Here is an 18,792-nt window from a genome sequence, read left to right on the forward strand (position 1 = left end):
CGTCTTGATTCCAAAACAACTATTTTCACCCATAATCATCCCGATGGGACTTCATGTATAAAATATCAAATTAATACCCATTTAATATGTCCACACCTAGTCCGAATGTACGTGATGTTACAAACAGTGAGGGGATTAAATTCCTTAAGGACATACAAACAACTTGTGGGCTCGAAATTATTTTTTTCTATTTTGTTTATTAAACTAATGTTTTTCTATTTTTCTGATTTTTTGATTTCGAACAAAGTAATACCAACAATCTTAAGGAATTTAATATATTTTATGTGTTTGTCTTAACATCTGTTTGTTTTGGAAACTAAACGATAAAGAGATTATCGTTGCAAAAATGGCGTCTTTTCAATTAGCATGCGACAATTTTCAGAGATGTACTCTCGATGCGAGTTGTTGGAGGAAAGCCAATATCGAATGCCTTTCTATTGAGACAAGGGAAGTTCACGTCGGTGATTCACAAATCAAGTGTGTCTCTCTGAGGGTCAAAGATGTAGTTGTCACTTGACTTGAACAAGAAATAAGAAATTACACAAGCACATATGGTTGGCTAATTATAAAATGCAAAACATACTGAAAGTGAGGCAGTCGTTTCTTAGAAGAAATTGAAGCTGTTATGACTCATATGGTTGGATGAAACATGGCCACTTGTCTTGTGTACAAGGACAAGTGAGCAGATGACTCATTTGTGTGTTTTCGAGATTAACTATAAGAACCCACAACTAGTGGTGATCAAAGTGATGATTCAAAATGAAAGTCATAAAGTCCAGTAGATTTGTTTCCATCCAAATAATACAAACAAGGACGCGAATCATTTGTGACAAGTAATGGCCGGAAATGTCACAGTTTAATCACTGTAAAAGAAAAACAGTGAAGGCAACGATTTGAGAAGAAACTGATAATATATCAGGTTCTACTTTCTTTATTCTATTTATTTTTAACTTTCTACCCTTAGTGATTTAAGATATTTTGCTTCTATAAATATCGGGGTAGATATTTATTGTGTGATGATCTCATATTAGAAATCTAGATTTATATGCATGACTAGGAATAATATGTTTGTATGTTATTCCTCTGACCAAATAAAAAAATAAATAATAATAGGTGATAAACAATTTGGTTGCATGCATGGTTTCTCAAGAATGTAAGATATGAATTAGACTTACAATGATACTTGAAGTATTCTTGAGATCATGAATATAATATATGTAAAGATATTACATATGTTTGTTTGATAAGAAAATATATCAAACTGTTGAAATGTTTAGGGGTTATAATGGTTTAGTTGGAAAGCCATTTGAAAAGAAAATCAAAATACTTGTGATTTTCTACCTCTGGTTTGGAGAAAATTAAAATTCTCATGATTTTCTATACCCGTTATGGAGAATAAAATCTTCGTGATTTTCTTCTCTTGCTTCGAGAGCAAAATCTACGTGATTTTTTACTCGTTTGTTGAGATTAAAGTCTTCGTGACTTTCTACTCATTTGTCAAAAGTTAAAGTCTAAGTGACTTTATACTAGTTTTGAAGATTAAAATCTTAGTGATTTTCTACTCCAATTTATTATTCGGTTTGAAGATTAAAAACTTCACCGTTTATTAGATCCGGTATCAGATATTACTCGGTTAGAAGATTAAAAACTTCATCGTTTGTTAATTCTGATTGTGTCGGGTTGGTTTGAAGATTAAAAACTTCACCATTTATTAATTCTGGCTATGTCATGCTTTTCGCTTATGCATGACAAAAGCCAATGTTAGGCGTAATGTATAAATGATATAATTTTTGAAACCCACCAATCTTTAGTGGATATTGATATGATAGTCAGTGAATCATTACTTGTTCAGTCTTAGTGATGACTAGTGATGAAACTACCAATTCGAAAGTTGTTTACGTGCCTTTACAGAAATGATTTGTTCTTTCTTGAACATTTATAATGTTTAGTTCTTTTATGAAAGGTGTCACCTGGAAGGTTGCGACTTTTCATGAAAAGTGCGTTTGTATGTTTTGTATAAACATGATCGTTCATGAACGAATATATTAATATGTTGGTCTATAATGAGGTGAAACAACCAATGAACACGACCAAAATCCGTTCCAAATTGGATTTGTTTTATGAATGAAGATGCTATAATTTGCATATTATATATTAAAAGGTTGTGGCCACAACTGATGCCAATCATTCCTGTTGTTGTTATAATATATTATTGCTACATGAAGTGTAGTCAATAATCTGATTTGCAATAGAATGTCGAGACGTATTAGTCTACGACATAAGGAAGTTCGCATTGAGCTGTCGGGACAATAAAATGAGTTTTGGGATATTTAAAATATATCCATGCATTGCACACGTGATAAGACAATGTTCAGTACCAAGGATAAAGCGTTAAGACTTTTTAATGGTTTCTAAGTTTGATACAGGGTATATCAAATAGTGTATCTACGGGATAACACGTTTAGGAATCACCTATGTAAGTGTGAAGTGTAAGCCGCTTCAAGGAGAATTCAGTAAGGCCAGTTCTCTACGCACTTATGAACCGGGTGGTGTTCATGGCTGAAACGAACACAACAATGAGAACCAAAGACGGTTAATGGTTGATTGTGTGACTTATGGTTGTCTAGGTATACACCAAAGCTTGACGGTTCAAAGATATCAATTCTACCAATTGACCGAGTAAATCCGACGTAAGTTCACTACGGAAAGTTCAAAGGGAAACCTACTTATCTAGATGCGATTAGTCCTTACTTGTGAATCACACTGTATTTTCATGCATGTTTTTACACATATGCCCATTCCCCATTCATGTGGGGGATTGTTGCGTTTTTTCTTTAAAGGGTGTGAATGGGAAATGGAAGAGGCATCTTTTGGATTGCACCTCTCCATATCACCCTTCCTTTGTCTATAAATTTGGAGGCTTGGCCTCATTTTTCAAGTGAAAATTTCTCCCCTCTTTTCTATATTGTTGCATTATTTTCAAATAAACATAAGTGTCAAGTCTGATTTGCTCCATCTGTTGAGTTTGCTGAAATTCTGTAATTTCGATTGCCAGTATTGCAAAATAGTTATTTCGTTCTATCCTGGGAGGAATTAATCCAAAACCTTGGGCAACAGTGAGGGGATTAAATTCCTTAAGGACACACAAGCAACTTGTGGGCTCGGAATTATTTTTTTCTGTTTTGTTTATTAAACTATTTTTTTGCTTTTCTGATTTCGAACAAAGTAATACCAACATTCTCAGCAATATTCAAAGAGCTCCAGCTAAACTCCGTCAAAAGCAAAGTGGCATTCGCAACCAAAAGATTGTAAGTCATGAGAATGCAACAAATTTTAAAGTGCCGTAGTCCACCTCTTTCTCTATTTGTTGGGCAAGCTCTCTCGCAGGCGCCAACACTAATGCCAAAGGTCCATCACCAAATTGAATTAAGAGGTTGTTGAGCCAAACAGTGCTGCATGGAAAGAGAATAACATGTATCGTAATTATTAAACATCATAACAATTGAAGCATCTCATATAAGCAAGACCAAGTACAACACTGACAGATTAACAATATGACATGGAAATGAAATACGCAACTTGTATCATAGGTATGCTGAACGCATCGGTCTTCCCACTACCAGTTCCAGCACAACCCAAGAGATCTCTTCCACTAAGAGCAACTGGCATGGATTGAGCCTGAATAGAAGTTGGTGCAGTGTAGTCATGCTTTTCAATATCCTTCAAGATGCTACGATGCAAGCACTGCAGGGATAACAAATAAGAAGGATCCAAATATCTTAATTATGCCCGTAAATTAAAAAGTAAATATAGGGATTTGTCAACGATGAATTTAATTATTCAACTAAGCATATCCGGAAATGATTCAGTCGTCTTTCAAGTCAAGTGAACCCTGCATAGGTCAGGTTTCATTTGGAACTGCGATAACGTGAAACACGCTTAAAGTGAGCTAGGAATATGAACTTATCTGAATGACCGGAGATTATTTTATGAACTTTATCTCCTTTAACGGTATCCAAAAAATTACTTGAAGAAAGATAGTATCAAAATCTGGCCAAATTATAACCATGAGGACAACTCAAGGAAAAAAGGAGAAGATATCACATATGTCAAACATTATAACTTTTCATAATAAAATGTCCCACTTCACCGAAGTCAAGGTTGTAAGGCACAAACAAAGATCATAAATATCAGATAGAGCTTCTTTCACACCTTCTTTCCCACCTGTAACATAATTTGGTTGACATTGGAATGGAGTTCCTAAGCAATGTTTATGCTGGCGCATGATGACTTCATTATTTGGCATAAAAGAGAAGTTGTGGAGAATTTTTGAAGCAGCAACAACGCACTGCTGCTTTTCAGCTCGCTCCTCCTCATCCAAAATAAATAGGCTATCTTTCTCAAATCACCAACCCGCGGGGTGAGACTTGGTATTACTCTTCTAAAAAGTGTAGTCGAGTGAGTGTTTACTCGAACTCGAAATAAAGTTAGCCCTTAGGCTTTACAGATAGTCCACGAGTGAGAGGAGCAAGTTCTAAAAGAGCAAGTTTTTGATAGAATAATTAAGAATTATCGTGCAGTAACCTTATTCTATAACGGCTCTACGATAAAGCTAGTTAGAAGTGTCCCAACCTCATAAGAAGATAGTATGAAGCTCTCACGAGATTGTGTAAAGAGGTGCATGTATTATAATAGAAGTTCAAGATGTGGACGTGAATTATACCTATGTGGAGGGGAGGTCATGAAAGAGATAGAAGATGTGATGTGAGACTTTAAGGTAAGTCAGGTAATGGTGAACAACATACGAGATACTCAAAAGCAGAAGCTTGAAAATAGTCCATATTTCGGTATCCTGTAGATGCCAGAGAGGCATCCTATTAAGCCTTGTATATGCTTACAAAGTGAAGCCTAGAGATTGGCTAAAAGCTGGAGGAAAAAGGAGAGAAGAGTCGTATAGGCACACTTACAAGGTCAGTATCGTAGAGGCTGCATGATAGTGAGTTGTATTTTATGTAAATTGAAATAATTCGTAATTATGTGGATAATTGATTAAGTGGATAAGGGTATTTTTGGGATTGCCATATGGCACTAAGCCAAGCCAAGTGGCACAAATGTTCATGATGAGTCAAAGAACTTGAGTTGCCACGTACGGGTCCTTTGGATGACTACTTGGTTGGTGTCTTAATTGGGAATAACTTCTTACATGCCTTTTCTTTTTCTTTTCTATCACGTGAATTTCCCCAAAGGGAAAGTAGAATTACAACTTCCTTTCACATAAAGGAAAAAACAAACAAAAAAAATTTAATAGAAAGTTGAAAGATGTACTCAGGTACTAGAGGATCCACCTAAACTATTAACTGGAAAACAATTTATACTTAGATTTCTTAGTACTCGCTCTTTTAGAACTTGCTCCTCTCCATTTTAGGCTTTTTTTTTTTCTTTCTGATTTATCAAGTTAATTTATATGTGATGCGTTAAAAGGTGTATTTTAGTATCACCATCATATTACTACACGAACAGATGGAAGGCAGACGAATTCGAAGGTTTAGCAGATGGCAAAGAAGCAATGCGACTATATTGCCTATGCGTCTCAATAAGCAATTTTGATAGCTTGGCCAAACGGGCTCTAGATGCAACTGGTCTAATAAAAATATCCGGTACTTTTTGTATTCTATTAAATTCTAGAGCATTTATGAGAGCAACATACTACTCCTGGAAGTTGAATATTTAAATACAATTAAACTAAATTTTACCCTAAAGTAATATTTATTTAATTATATCTTATCAATGATTTCACTTTTATGAATTATCCATTAATATGTATAATATTTGATTACAATTTAAATTATTTAAAAATTTATGATATAAAATAATTTTATATTAAATAGTTATATAAGAAAGGAATATGAATTATATGAAATGAAAGTAAAAAAGAAAAAAAGAAATGATTTGTTTTATGAAATAAAAAAAATTAAAAAATAATATAATATAGAAGTGAGAGAAGAATATAAAAGGAATATTTTTTTGGTGTAAAAAATAATATAATGGATTGAAGTTAATTTGCACTTTTTTGGTGTAAAAAAATATGGTGCAAGGGTTGGAGATGCCACAGATATTATGCTTTTGACAAAGTCAAGGGAGGGTATTTTGTGGAGTATTAAAGAAGAAAATTAACTCCATGTCACTAGTTACTCTACAATTTTATTTTCACACTTTCCACTTTCTCTTTCTTTCTTTTTCTTCTTTAACTCCATGTTTAGAAAGTAGTGAGCAGTAAAACTTTTCTAGACGTTCCTTCCCAAGAAGGAATAATTATGGTAAGAGACAGAGATAGTTATTTACACCTTGGCTGCGCGAATGACAGATTACTACTCCTTCCGTTTTGTGAACATATTTCCTTTTTACTCTGTGCCAAAAAAAAAAATAAAATAACATCTTTCTATGTTTAAAAATCAATTTACCTTATGTAGTAGTAATGATTTATAGCCACACAAAATACATGTGCCTCATTTTATACCATTAGTTCAAAAGTCTTCTCTTTTTTCTTAAATTCAATGCTCATTCAAATGAGTTCACATAAATTGAAACAAAGGGAGTATAAAGTAATGTCTTTTCATCTATATATCTATATATCTATATAAAAGAGAGCCAATAAAAGATGAGTTGGCACCTCTCTTTGGCCAACAATCATATTTATCTTTTTTCCTGAATTTTTGCCTTTTTACTCATTTAATTTATTTATCTACGTATATTGAGAAGGAAAAAAAAACAGAAATGACACCTTTGAAGTCTTAATACACGTCTTTATCACTTTCTGTAATGGTTGCAGATTCATTGCCATCGTTTTATTTCTTATTCTCTATTCCTTAACGCTATATAATCTCTTCCGCCCCTTTAGAACAACCACCAACTTCTTTTCATCTCCTCTCTTTTTGGAGGACTAGAAATCAGGCTTTTTCTCGTCATATTAGATGTACCCACATGTCGACAGGTAAATGTATGGAGGAAACATGAAGTTCACACGCAAGAATTCGGGATTTTCTACAAATCATGAGAGTTGAGAGTGTCGTTATTCTCAAGTATGTCTTCCTAACAATATTTCTATGCTTCTCTTCTATTTTTCTTCCTTCCATCCCTTAGATTGACCTTCTCCTTCTTTTGACTTTTCTGATTGATTTTTTGGGTTGTTGACATAAAAACCGACAGTATGACCAAGATGATGAGTCAGTTGTCCGTTTCTCCATATATTTATTTTACTATGTTAATTATCTGACTAAATTGTGTCGTACTATAATGTTGATGTACAGAGGCTGAAATTAGGGATGCATATCGTGAATAGCCTGTAATAGTCCCTTAAATTCATAGATCTTGAACACCTATATTCACGTTGTTCATTAAAGTTTGAACAGTTCATATATCAAATATGTAGTAAAGTACTACAGACAAAAAGTTCTACCGTGTTCATCAGGAAGGGGCTTGAAAATACAGTACCTCCGATCCGGGGGAGACGGGAGCATGTACAATTTTTGTTGTTTTTCTTTCTTGTTTTGTGTTTTTCATTTTTCTTTTCAAATTTGTTGGAGACCGTGTGGTTTGTATAGACACATTGTTATCTGGAAAACAATGAATAGGTGACGGATTCACCCCCCCCCCCCCCTTCCCCTTTTCGTTGGAAGGTAGTAGTTTAATTGACCTACTCACCCACTCTCCACGTAAAACAAACAANAATATATATATATATATATAAATAAAATTGTGGGATGAGAAAGGTGATGTGGCATGTCTCAATACTAGGAACTGTATTTATCTTTTTCCTCTTTTTTTTTTGTTTGAGGTTTTCTCCTATTTTAATAGAGGTTAAAATTAAACCGAAGTCACACCCTTTCATTGAAACTCTTTATTACCCATGTTCCGCTAAGAAATCAGGTCCCTACTAATAATTACAAAGTTCATAAGTTACAGTTACATGATAAGATTGTAACGGTGGAAAGTTATTCTTTATTTCTTTAATAAATAATTTTCAAGACTGATGTGCAATTGATTTAGGTGACTAAGGCATGATTATGTATACCAAGATTATGGTTTCTGATGGTAGTGGAAGGGACGAAGCAAAATCTAAGGAAGTTCTTAAAAATTTTACGAAGGAACTGGAGTGGATTACTCTTGCAACAACTTCATTCTACCTACTTACTATGGTTGGGTTTTTTCTATGTCAAAGACTATAGAGTGCAGAAGAAGAACGACACCAAGAAATGAACAGAGTTTTGATATTCTTTCTTCGTTTTTTGAACAAGCTAAGGTAAATGCACAAAGATCTTTTCTGCTTTTAATGTTGGGTTCACGACTAAATCTTTTTTCCAATTTACTTTAGATTTTTTTCTTTGTCTTAATCTACTTCTCTTCTAATACTCAAGGATTTAGTTTTTCCTTTTGGTTTTGGAAAAACAAACAAAATAAGCAAAATCAAATAAGGAGGAGAACAGAAGAATGATTCCCAGGAGAACTAGTTTGGTAGTGCTTCCTTGGAAAATAAAAAATGACAACCCTACACCATTGTCTTCAAGCTTGACTTGCATTGTGAAGGTCTTGCCAAGAAATCTAAACGAATTAGCCATTTAGAAGGTAATTAACAAGGTATACAATGTCATAATTTAACAAAATAACAAAATAATATTACAATCGGCCTAGCCAGGGCATTAAGCCGAGTCCGAGCTGGGCCCAGCCGAGCTTATTATATAGACTATAGAGCTAAGCTCAAGCGAGTCCGAGCGGAGCTCAACCTAGCTTTGTTACAATATAGCTGACCTCGAGCCGAGCCCAAACGTGTTCGGCCAAGCACGACTCAGGTCTACAATTTTTTCTGAGTGCTACGCAGTTAAAAAAAATTAAATTCATGATAACCTGATTGATTAAAAATGAATATAAGTATTAATAGTCTAAATTAATTATTGAGCAAACGTGATTGAATGATATAATAATTAGTTTAACTAAAAATGAATTTTGAGCAAAAAATTCTTCTTACTTCTGATGAGTCGATTAATTTCCCGAGGGTGGTAGACTCACTAGTAGTTATATTCATGTGCTAATTTTAACTCACTTTTAAGTGCTTGAATTTCATCTTCAGTGTGACAATCTGTACATATTTTTTTTGTACAACCATTTTGCCATTTGGCCTTCCTCTCTCTTAATAATCTTTTGCGCAACAGGATCTATTGCATACAACCTAACTAAAATGGTAAGAATCCAGATAAGTGACTTTGCATTTGTTTTCTTCGTTTCTTTTCCCCAGCTTCATCCCGTCTTCAATTAGATTCTTTTTTCTTTCTCGTGCCACTTTGATGCTCACGGTATACGTCGTGTGGTATTGCCTCTGGGTGATTTGTTCCATACTTTTATATCGACCGTTAGCTCGGTATTTGAAGTGGCTAGCCAAGAATCGAGAGGAGAGAAGAGAAGAATATCTGCCTCTATCTATGTCAGATACATCTATTGGTTGACCTATTATTATTAGAGCAATATTTATGTGCATCTGTAGTATGTTGTATTCTGTAATTAATAGGGTTTGCTAGTTCCCTAACTTTAGACTTGAAATATTCATGAATGGCCTTCTTCAGTTTTTTGTTTTTTTTGGCTAGTCGTGAATGGCCTTCATCAGATCTTTTGTTTTTTGGCTAGCTCCCAGGTCCTATTGTAACATCATGTAATGGAGCTAGCATATTTACCTTTGTTCTATGCATCTACTAGATGCATTAATGAACAACTTGCTTCATTTAAAGAAAATGCCTTGTAACTTGCTTCATTTAAAGAAATGACTGCTTGATAGATAAGGAAAATAAGTCGTTATAGATGAATGAAAGTTGTGGAATAGCATATTAGTCATCAATGTTCAGGTACTCTTAAGAGTTAAGCGAGTATTGAAAATTTAGCAAGCAATGCCCATCAATGTATCACTGAAATCAATGTAAAAGTATGTATCACATGGTAATTGACCAGCTACTTCTAGCAATTAGACATGTTGAGATGATTAAAATTCACTTTGACTTACATAGGATGTCTGGTGGAACTTTTTTATGCTTAATGCTTTTGTCACAGATGGTGAGATGGCTGAAAGAAATATTGTACTTACAGATGCTTTGAGATGGAAAATTCCTCTAGTCAGTGATATTGTGCTGACGTGACTCATCCAGAATAGTCAATCAATTGCTGTTGCAACCAACAAAATTTATCTGTTGTATGTAAGAGTTGGAACTTCTTCATGTGTTTGAATTTGGATAATGAGATTTTCTTGATTCAAGGTGTAGCATCACAAGATTGGCCAGAAATTACTAAATATGCAGGTTTGTTATGTGCTCAGCCACAAAGGCGGATCCAAGATTTATACTCTATTGGTTCAACATTTATGGTTCTTAACATTGAGCTTATTATATTTTTAAAGTTATGGGTTCATATATACTATTTGTTGCGATATTAGTGAATTTTTATATACAAATTTACGCTCCTCATTGAAAGTTATGAGTTCAATATAACCCGTAGATGCAACGCTATATATGAACTTGATGCAATTCGTAACATTTGTAGAAATTGGCATCACTTGCTTTATAATTTTCAGTTTTGTGCTTGTCTATTTCACTCATTTATTTTGGTTCACAGGCTTGTGCATCGCTTGAACCAGGCTATATACCTACACTGACCTTCGTAGGCGCCCAAAAATGTCACCATATATGCTTTTTTGCGAACAACCACAATGACGGAAATCAGGTAGACTGTACTGTAAATATTCTACATGGTACACTGACCTTCATAGGGCGCCCAAAAACGTCACCATATATGCTTTTTTGCGAACAACCACAATGACAGAAATCAGACAGACTGTACTGTAAACATTGTACATGGTACACTGACCTTCATAGGCGCCCAAAAACATCATTGTATACGCTTTTTTGCGAACAACCACAATGACAGAAATCGGACCGAGCTGTAAACATTCTACATGCTAACATTTTTGCTCTTCTTACCCTGATTGTGCTTAAACTTATTGACAATGTTTACATTGATGAAAAAAGAGTGCTGGCCAGTTATCCTTTATGCTTAACTATGTGTTATTTTCTCTAACAGCTTGATTATTACTTATGCACTAAGTTGCTTGGAATCAAGTGCGGGTGTGCGATACGGGTGCAGATCTACAGGTTGGATCCTTCATGATTTAAATTTTAAGATTCGGGGTTAGGAATCCAGGTAAGGATATTGGTGGAGGAATTCGGCTAAAAATAATTGAAATATCTAAACTTAGAGTAATAAAAATATGTTCAAGTTATGACACATTATGTGGAAAACTTACAAGGCATTCCAAGAGAAGAATCCCGAAAGGAGATATAAGGAAAAAGACTGATATAGAAATTTTTATATACAAGGGGAGACGGAGAGGAACTTACAAGTCGGCAAAAAAAAGCTTTGAGTGTAGCCATGGATTCTTTTATAAGACTTCAAGAAATTTCGCAAGAAATCTCTCAAGTCGAAGAGGAGAAGCTCCAATCGGAGCAAAGGCTGGGTCTGTTCTGGGAGCATTGTATTCCTCTTTTTTTCAATTTCACCGTAGCTTTTGTTTTGATTTCAGAAATCATCGTATTTATCCCGAATTTCTCCGTCGATTTTGGTCAAAGTACCCAAAATCGATTGATCAAATCCGGTATGGATCCCACGCCCGCACCCACACCCATGTCGTGTCGACACAGGTGCAGCACCAAAAGTGAAGAGTCTGCGCAACTTAGCTTATGCAAGAATTCAGGTGAAATGCTAATCGTTTGTTTTAGTATGTTAATTATAAATTTTGGATTTCTTAAAGTATTTATGGCGTTACAAGTCTTTATTTGGAAGAAAGCTAACTTGCGCCGACTCTTCACTTTTGGTGCCGCCCCCGTACCGACACGACATGGGTGTGGGATCTGAACCGGATTTGGTCAACCGTTTCAGGGTAGTTTGAGCAAAATCGATGGAGAAATTCGGGATAAATACAATGGTTTCTGAAATCAAATCAAAAGCTACGGTGAAATTGAAAAAAGAGGATTACCTTGTATGTAGTTTCATAAAAAAAAAATTACCTTGTATATAAAAATTTCTATGTGAGTCCTTTTCCTTTTATCTCCTTTTTGGATTCTCCTCTTGATTAATATTTTTGTCCTTCTTGGAATACCTTGTAGTAATTTTTCCACATAATGTCTCATAACTTGAACTTATTTTTATTACTCTAATTTTAAATATTTGAATTATTTTTAGCAAAATCCCGGCACTTGTGGACCTGTAGATCTGCACCCGTATTGGACAACCGCACCCGAGTCCGAGCAACTTAGGAAGAAAGCTCCACATGATTTAGATGTTGTTGCTCCCTGCCAGTGAGTTAACAGTGTTGGATTTTTCAGGAACTAGCCGTCCTGCACATTCTTCTTTGTTTCTGGCAGAATTTCTTAGTGATGGTTTAATTGCAGGTCTGCTCGTTGCAACCGATCTGTGTTAGTAGGTAAATTTCTCATAACTGCTGTTCATTTCTTTATTCCATGCATTCTTTCGATGTGTCCATATATACACGTATGCACACATAGATAATGGATTAGTAACTTTAGATTTGATCTATGCAGAGCAGCAGAGGAGAGATATTGTTGAGTACTTCAGAAAGCAGCTCTCTGGTTCTGCCTTCACTGATAGCGGATGGTTTCAACGTTATGACCTCGATGTGTAAAGCCACCTATCCTCTATGGTGATGTGAGCCGTCCGAAACTAATGACTGTCTGGTCCTCAACAGCTCAAAGATGCTCCTTACCTGTTTCAACTGGTCTTTTGATAGAATGAGCAGCCAACGCAACTTTTGTACGCCCTCTCCAGTATTAGAATTTTATACCTTCTCCAATAATGTGCAATGAATTCAATGCTTATAGAATCATCTCTGTGAAAAGTAAAATGAAAAATATAACTGCTCTACATGTCCTTATTACCTTCTCATTTTAGATTGTATGCTTGCAAAGCCCTAATATGAGTGTTATTTCCAGAAAATACAGTTCATCTTTGTCAGGCTATTGCTTATGGTGCCTTGTTCTATCAAAGGATCTTCATAAAGCATTTTATCCTCAATTCTCGGGTTAAAACCTTGACAACTTGAAGACCATAACAATTGCTTTCAATTTGCTTGAAGGTAAGAAAAATATGGAGAAGAAAGATACTCCCTCCGGTCCACAATAAGTGATCATTTCACCCTTTTATTTTGGTCCAAAATAAGTGTCCGTTTACATAATCAAGAAGGAATTAATTTTTTTTTTCTAAAATTTTCCCCTTACATATTCCAAAGTACAACACTATTGTCCAGTGGTATTGGCATGTAACCACGCTCATTCTGGAGATGGTGTCGTACTATTTGGATTTAGTTTGGAATGCAGGCTCATATCAGTTATATGTTTCGTAACTTCAGTAATATAACTGGATTGGATTGCATTGTAGTATGCATGTCCTACAAACAGGAGATTCATCTGCTGAGGAGAAAAGGTACAGGCTGCAATTGTTGGTTCAATAATTCTTGGTTGAAGAACACAAGCTACGCAGGTTTTCTGGATTCACTTGGCCTACGGATTCACATGCACCAGATTATGTTGTTATTGCACTTGCACTACTCTTCTATGGAAGCTAACATTCTTCTTTCATGTAATAGCTAGATTATTAATGTTGTTTACATCTTATATTGTAATAGCTAATGGTTGTAAGGCCTGGACCCATTTTTGGGATTTTATATATATTAGCCACTAGGCATCCAGCCTTGTGGTAAAAAGAACTTGGGCCTGTAAAGGAGAGGAGTCTGATTGAAAAAACTGTGTCTGAAGCGGCGAGTATCACATCACTGAAAAGGCACTTATTAAGTACCCACACAAATTGTATCTGTCTTGAATATTGCCTTACGCACTCTTCACCTTCCTCTATAGTCAATCAATCTATTACCCCCTTTTAATACTATTGTTTTTCAAAAACAGCAATGGCGTTGAAGGAGTATACATCCCCTGAATCTGATCAACCGCCTTCAACATCAAGGAGTATAATACAACATAAAATTTCGGACCTCACTAGCTCTCTCCACTGATCAACAAACCATCCCATTCACAGTTGGTTGCATGGCCCATCATATTGGTCAGTCATTATTATTCAATCATTTTCAAGATTCTACTAGCAACGTGCGTGAGGCAATATTGGGGGAAGATATAGAGAAGGAGCGTATTAGGAAAGAGATTATTGCAGAAGAGGTTGATCAAAGACGCGTGTTGGAGTTAGAAGTAAGAAGAGAGCTTACGGAAACATCTCTACCTCCACAAGTTAGTTACATTGCCCCTCATATTGGTTTGTCGTCGTCATTCAATTATTTTCTAGATTAATGACAACAGTAATTTTCGAATAGGTGTGGTTGCATATCACTACAGGAAATTAAGACATTAATTCACGTTCAATGAGCCATAATAACATCAATTTGCAAGTTTGAAGTCGTCAGTATCTTACCGATATTTTGACAATATGAGTAAAATACTACTACACTTGTAATAAATGAGGTAATTTACTACTGCACATTTAAAGATAGAAGTATTTTACGCATTATTGAGCTTACCGATATCTTTTGCATATCAGTAAACGACTACTATATTTGACATAATAGAAGTAATATTTTACAATACTTAATCACGACAGTAATTTACGAATAGGTGTTGTTACATATCACTACAGGTAATTACGAAACTGTTGCTGACATCATTATTTTTCATGGAAGGAAGAGTGTGATTGACACTTCTGTCTTGGAAGAAGAGATGACAGATATATCAATAAATGACTACTACACATGTATATGTAAGATTATACTGACGGCAGTAATTTTCGAATAGATGATTTTTCTTGGAAGGAAGAGCATGATTGACATTACTGTCTTGGAAGAGGACAAGACACTGTGGTCTTCATCAAAATTTCTCTACTGATAAGTTAAAAATGTCGTTAAGCTCAACAATTCGTAACAAACTTCCATCATTAAATGTGCAGTAGTAAATTACTGCAATTATTACAAGTGTAGTACTATTTTACTGCTAATACGAAAATATGATACGGAGGTAATTTACTACTGCACTTTTAAAGACAGTACGAATTGTTGAGCTTACCCATATCTTTAATTGAAATATCAGAAAAGGACTACTACACTTGTCATAGTATAAGTAGTAGTTTACTAGTATAATTTTCATGATAGTAGTAATTTACGAATAGGTGCTTATTTCACAAGAATTAATTTTACATCAGACTTAATAATTTGATTTCAAGTATCACATATGAACTCCAAACAATTTACATATGTTGTTAATACCATATTAACGATATATTAATAAAATTTAGTTTGATGTAAAGTTCTATTTTTCTTATTATGAATACAGTTACAACTTGCAGTAATTCGTTTTCCCTTCACATCTTCAAGATATATGGCGCAGCTTACTTTGTGTACGAATTAATCACGAATTTTTTTATAATTGTGGTTTATACCAAAAAAGATATGATATTTTTTTTGAATTTGTATAAATCATTTCCTCTAATCTTTCTTTTTTCCTTCCAAACAACCCATAATGTTATTTAACTGAATAAGATATTTCAATTTGTATAGTTGAGGGGGTAATTAAGATCATATGTTTAGGGGTTTTATTTAGGTATTCTGCCAAATACAAAAGCGCTCAAACATTCCACCATTCAACAGGTACGGACGGCGTCAAAAGTGTTGTACATTACTATTAAGCTCATTGAATTTACTCTTTCGTTACTGTGTTCTATTACTGCTCCTTTGAATAATCAGTAAGGATGACTTCAAATAACGTTAGTCCATTGAGCTCGTAAATTTTCTCTAAGGCGCTATCTCGGCGGAGAACACTACAAGGTAAGTAACTACTCTGTTAACATTCGGATTTTTCTCGCAAGACTTCCACTTATGCTTTGACTTACGTAATAATTACTCTGTAACATTACTCCAAAACCACAACTTGGAGGTAAGGCCGCCAAAAATTTAAAATTCAGTCGTTAGTGTTTACAAAGGCGGGTACAGACCTTCCTTTAGATGAAATATCATTTATTTCATTCGATCCATGATTCTAGAACACTAGTAGATGCTAATTTTAGTAATTTTTTGCTTAGTTCTTCAATTTGAAAGTTATTATTTGTCACGACCCGGATTGCCCACCCTCGGGATCGTGATGACGCCTACTCGTAGAAGCTAGGCAAGCCACAAATCATAAACTCCTACCTCTTTTTATTTTAAATCCTTTTTATCAATCATAGCAACAAGCGTTAAATATTCAAATAACAGCGGAATATGAAATTAAAGAGGAAGACTTAAATTAAATAAGCTGAACAATAATGCGGAATTCAACATGTGCCTCTACCCAAGAACTGGTGTCACAACATTCACGGACTACTAAGAGTACTAAATACAACTGTTTGAAAGAAATATAACACTGTATGTCTCGAATACATGAGATAACAGAATGAAATATAAGATAGAGGAGACGCCGGGCCTGCGGACGCCTGCAAGGCTACCTCGGTGTCTCGGTGGACTGAAGGCTGGCTCCCGAGCTACTGCAGCTGTCTGGTACCTGGATCTGTGCAAAAGAGCACAGAGTGTAGTATCAGCACAACCGACCCTATGTGCTGGTAAGTGCCTAGCCTAACCTCGGCGAAGTAGTGACGAGGCTAGACCAGACTACCACATAAACCTGTGCAGTTATATATATACAGCGGAACAGAGATACAGAGATAACCAATCAATATGGGAGGGGGAGCATGCTGTGGGGAAAGATAACAACACCGAGTAAAAGTCATCAAGTAACGAAAGAAGCACACAACTCAGAAATCAATAAAGAATCAGAAATCAATAAATTCACGGCATCACCCTTAGTGCTTTTACTCTCGTCCTCACCAAGCAATGATATAATAAAAACGTGCACGGCATCACCGTTCGTGCTTTTACTCTCTTTCCTCACCAAAGCAATTATATGATAAAATGTGCACGGCATCACCCTTCGTGCTTTTACTCTCTTTCCTCACATATAATCAATAGAATCGGCACGGAATGGTACATCGTGCGGCACGGCATCACCCTTCGTGCTTTAACACTCTTCCTCACCCAAACAACAATCACAAACAAGGGGCAAGGGAATAAGCAAAATAATAAAAGAAATCCCGGCAAGCCAACACAATTAACCAATTAAATCCCGGCAAGGGTACAATATTAACAATCTCAACATCCCGGCAAGGGAGATAATCCACAAAGCAACAGTATCCCAGCAAGGGAATAATTTAATAACTCTTTCTCTTTCTTTCACTTTTATTTCATAACTCACTTTACCACTTGAGCCAATGCTCCAAAGGGTTTCAATCATCTCATATACTTTCACAATTCATAATATAACTCGAGCCAATGCTCCATGATGTTCAAAGGTCTCAATTCCTTCCACAAACTTTTCACAACAACTAGAAATCATCACCAAAGCATGAAGAATACAATGAAATCAAGATATTCACAATATAAGGACTCACGGTCATACTAGACACCAACGTATAGATACTCGTCACCATGTCTATACGTCGTACACGACTAATACCACATAGCAAATAGGACTCAACTCTTAGTCCCTCAAGCTAAGGTTAGACCAAACACTTACCTCGATGCTTTGAACACAACTCAAGTCTCAATTATAGCTTTACCCTTTGATTCCACCGCCAATTCGCTCGTATCTAATTAAAAGTTACTTAATTACATCAATAACCGCTAAATGAATCAACCCCAATGCATACAAATGAGTTTTCCAAAGTTTTACCCAAAAGGTCAAAAATCGCCCCCGGGCCCACGTGGTCAAAACCCGAGGTTCGAACCAAAACCCGATTACCCATTCCCCCACGAACTCAAATATATAATTTATTTTGAAATCGGACCTCAAATTGAGGTCCAAATCCCCTTTTTTTTAAAAACCTAGGTTCTACCCAAAACACCCAATTTCCCCCATGAAAATCTTTGATTTTAGGATGAAATCATGTTGAAAGATGTTAATGATTGAAAGAAATGAGTAAAAACTAACTTACAATTGATTTGGAAGAGGACTTGTTCTTGGAAAATAGCCTAAGTGTGTTTGGGTTTGAGAAAATATGAAAAGTGAAGTTCAAAATCGGTTACGTGTAAAAATTGCAGGTCTCTGATATGGGAAATGCGAACATGGGTTCGCAATTGCGAACCCCGACCTCTCAGATGTGGGAATTGCGAAACAGGGTTCGCATTTGCGAAACCTTCATAATTTCCCAGCTTTCGCATTTGCGAAGCAGTAGTCGCAATTGCGACTTCGCATTTGCGAGTGAAATATTGCATTTGCGATGTCTGAGGATTTAGGCGGGCATCGCTTTTGCGATGGAAATCTTCGCATTTGCGAAGAAGGCTGCCCAGGCGTTTCTCGCATTTGCGATGCATGGCTCGCATTTGCGAGCTCGCATTTGCGAGGCTGGCTTCGCAAATGCGAAGCCTGCAGGTCAGTTCATACCAGCAAATTTTAAGTTCAAAAATGCAACCCGTTGCCTATCAAAAACTCACCCGAGCCCTAGGAGCTCCAAACCAAATATACACACAACCTCAATAACATCCTACGGACTTATTCGTGCGATCAAATCGCCAAAATAACATCATAAACATCGAATTAAACCTCAAAATCCAAGAATTCTTTCAAACTTCATAAAACATCAAATTTTCCAATTTAGGTC

The 18,792-nt window shown here is 35.6% G+C and overlaps 1 protein-coding gene and 1 long non-coding RNA gene across 5 annotated transcripts; one reads left to right on the plus strand and one right to left on the minus strand.

Moving 5' to 3' along the window:
- Window positions 1–3,188: 3,188 nt before the first annotated feature.
- LOC109209505 (putative DEAD-box RNA helicase HEL64) lies at window positions 3,189–7,638 on the minus strand. The gene is made up of 3 exons (XM_019372786.1): window positions 7,492–7,638; window positions 3,580–3,744; window positions 3,189–3,452 (listed from the first exon to the last, which is right to left on the minus strand). The coding sequence occupies exons 1-3, from the start codon at window positions 7,558–7,560 to the stop codon at window positions 3,414–3,416; spliced, it is 273 nt and encodes a 90-aa protein (XP_019228331.1). The 5' UTR covers window positions 7,561–7,638; the 3' UTR covers window positions 3,189–3,413.
- LOC109209506 lies at window positions 6,741–13,777 on the plus strand. Of its 4 annotated transcripts, none has more exons than XR_002065381.1 (5): window positions 6,741–7,079; window positions 8,047–8,299; window positions 10,129–10,337; window positions 10,651–12,514; window positions 12,633–13,777. It is a non-coding gene; the product is annotated as an uncharacterized LOC109209506 (long non-coding RNA). The 4 variants fall into 4 exon arrangements; XR_002065382.1 differs by lacking the exon at window positions 6,741–7,079 and having other exon boundaries at window positions 7,829–8,299; window positions 12,633–12,861; window positions 13,041–13,777; XR_002065383.1 differs by lacking the exon at window positions 6,741–7,079 and having other exon boundaries at window positions 7,829–8,299; window positions 10,651–10,758; window positions 12,417–12,514.
- The last annotated feature ends 5,015 nt before the right edge of the window (window positions 13,778–18,792 follow it).

Source organism: Nicotiana attenuata, unplaced genomic scaffold, assembly GCF_001879085.1.
Source record: "Nicotiana attenuata strain UT unplaced genomic scaffold, NIATTr2, whole genome shotgun sequence".
NCBI lineage: Eukaryota > Viridiplantae > Streptophyta > Magnoliopsida > Solanales > Solanaceae > Nicotiana > Nicotiana attenuata.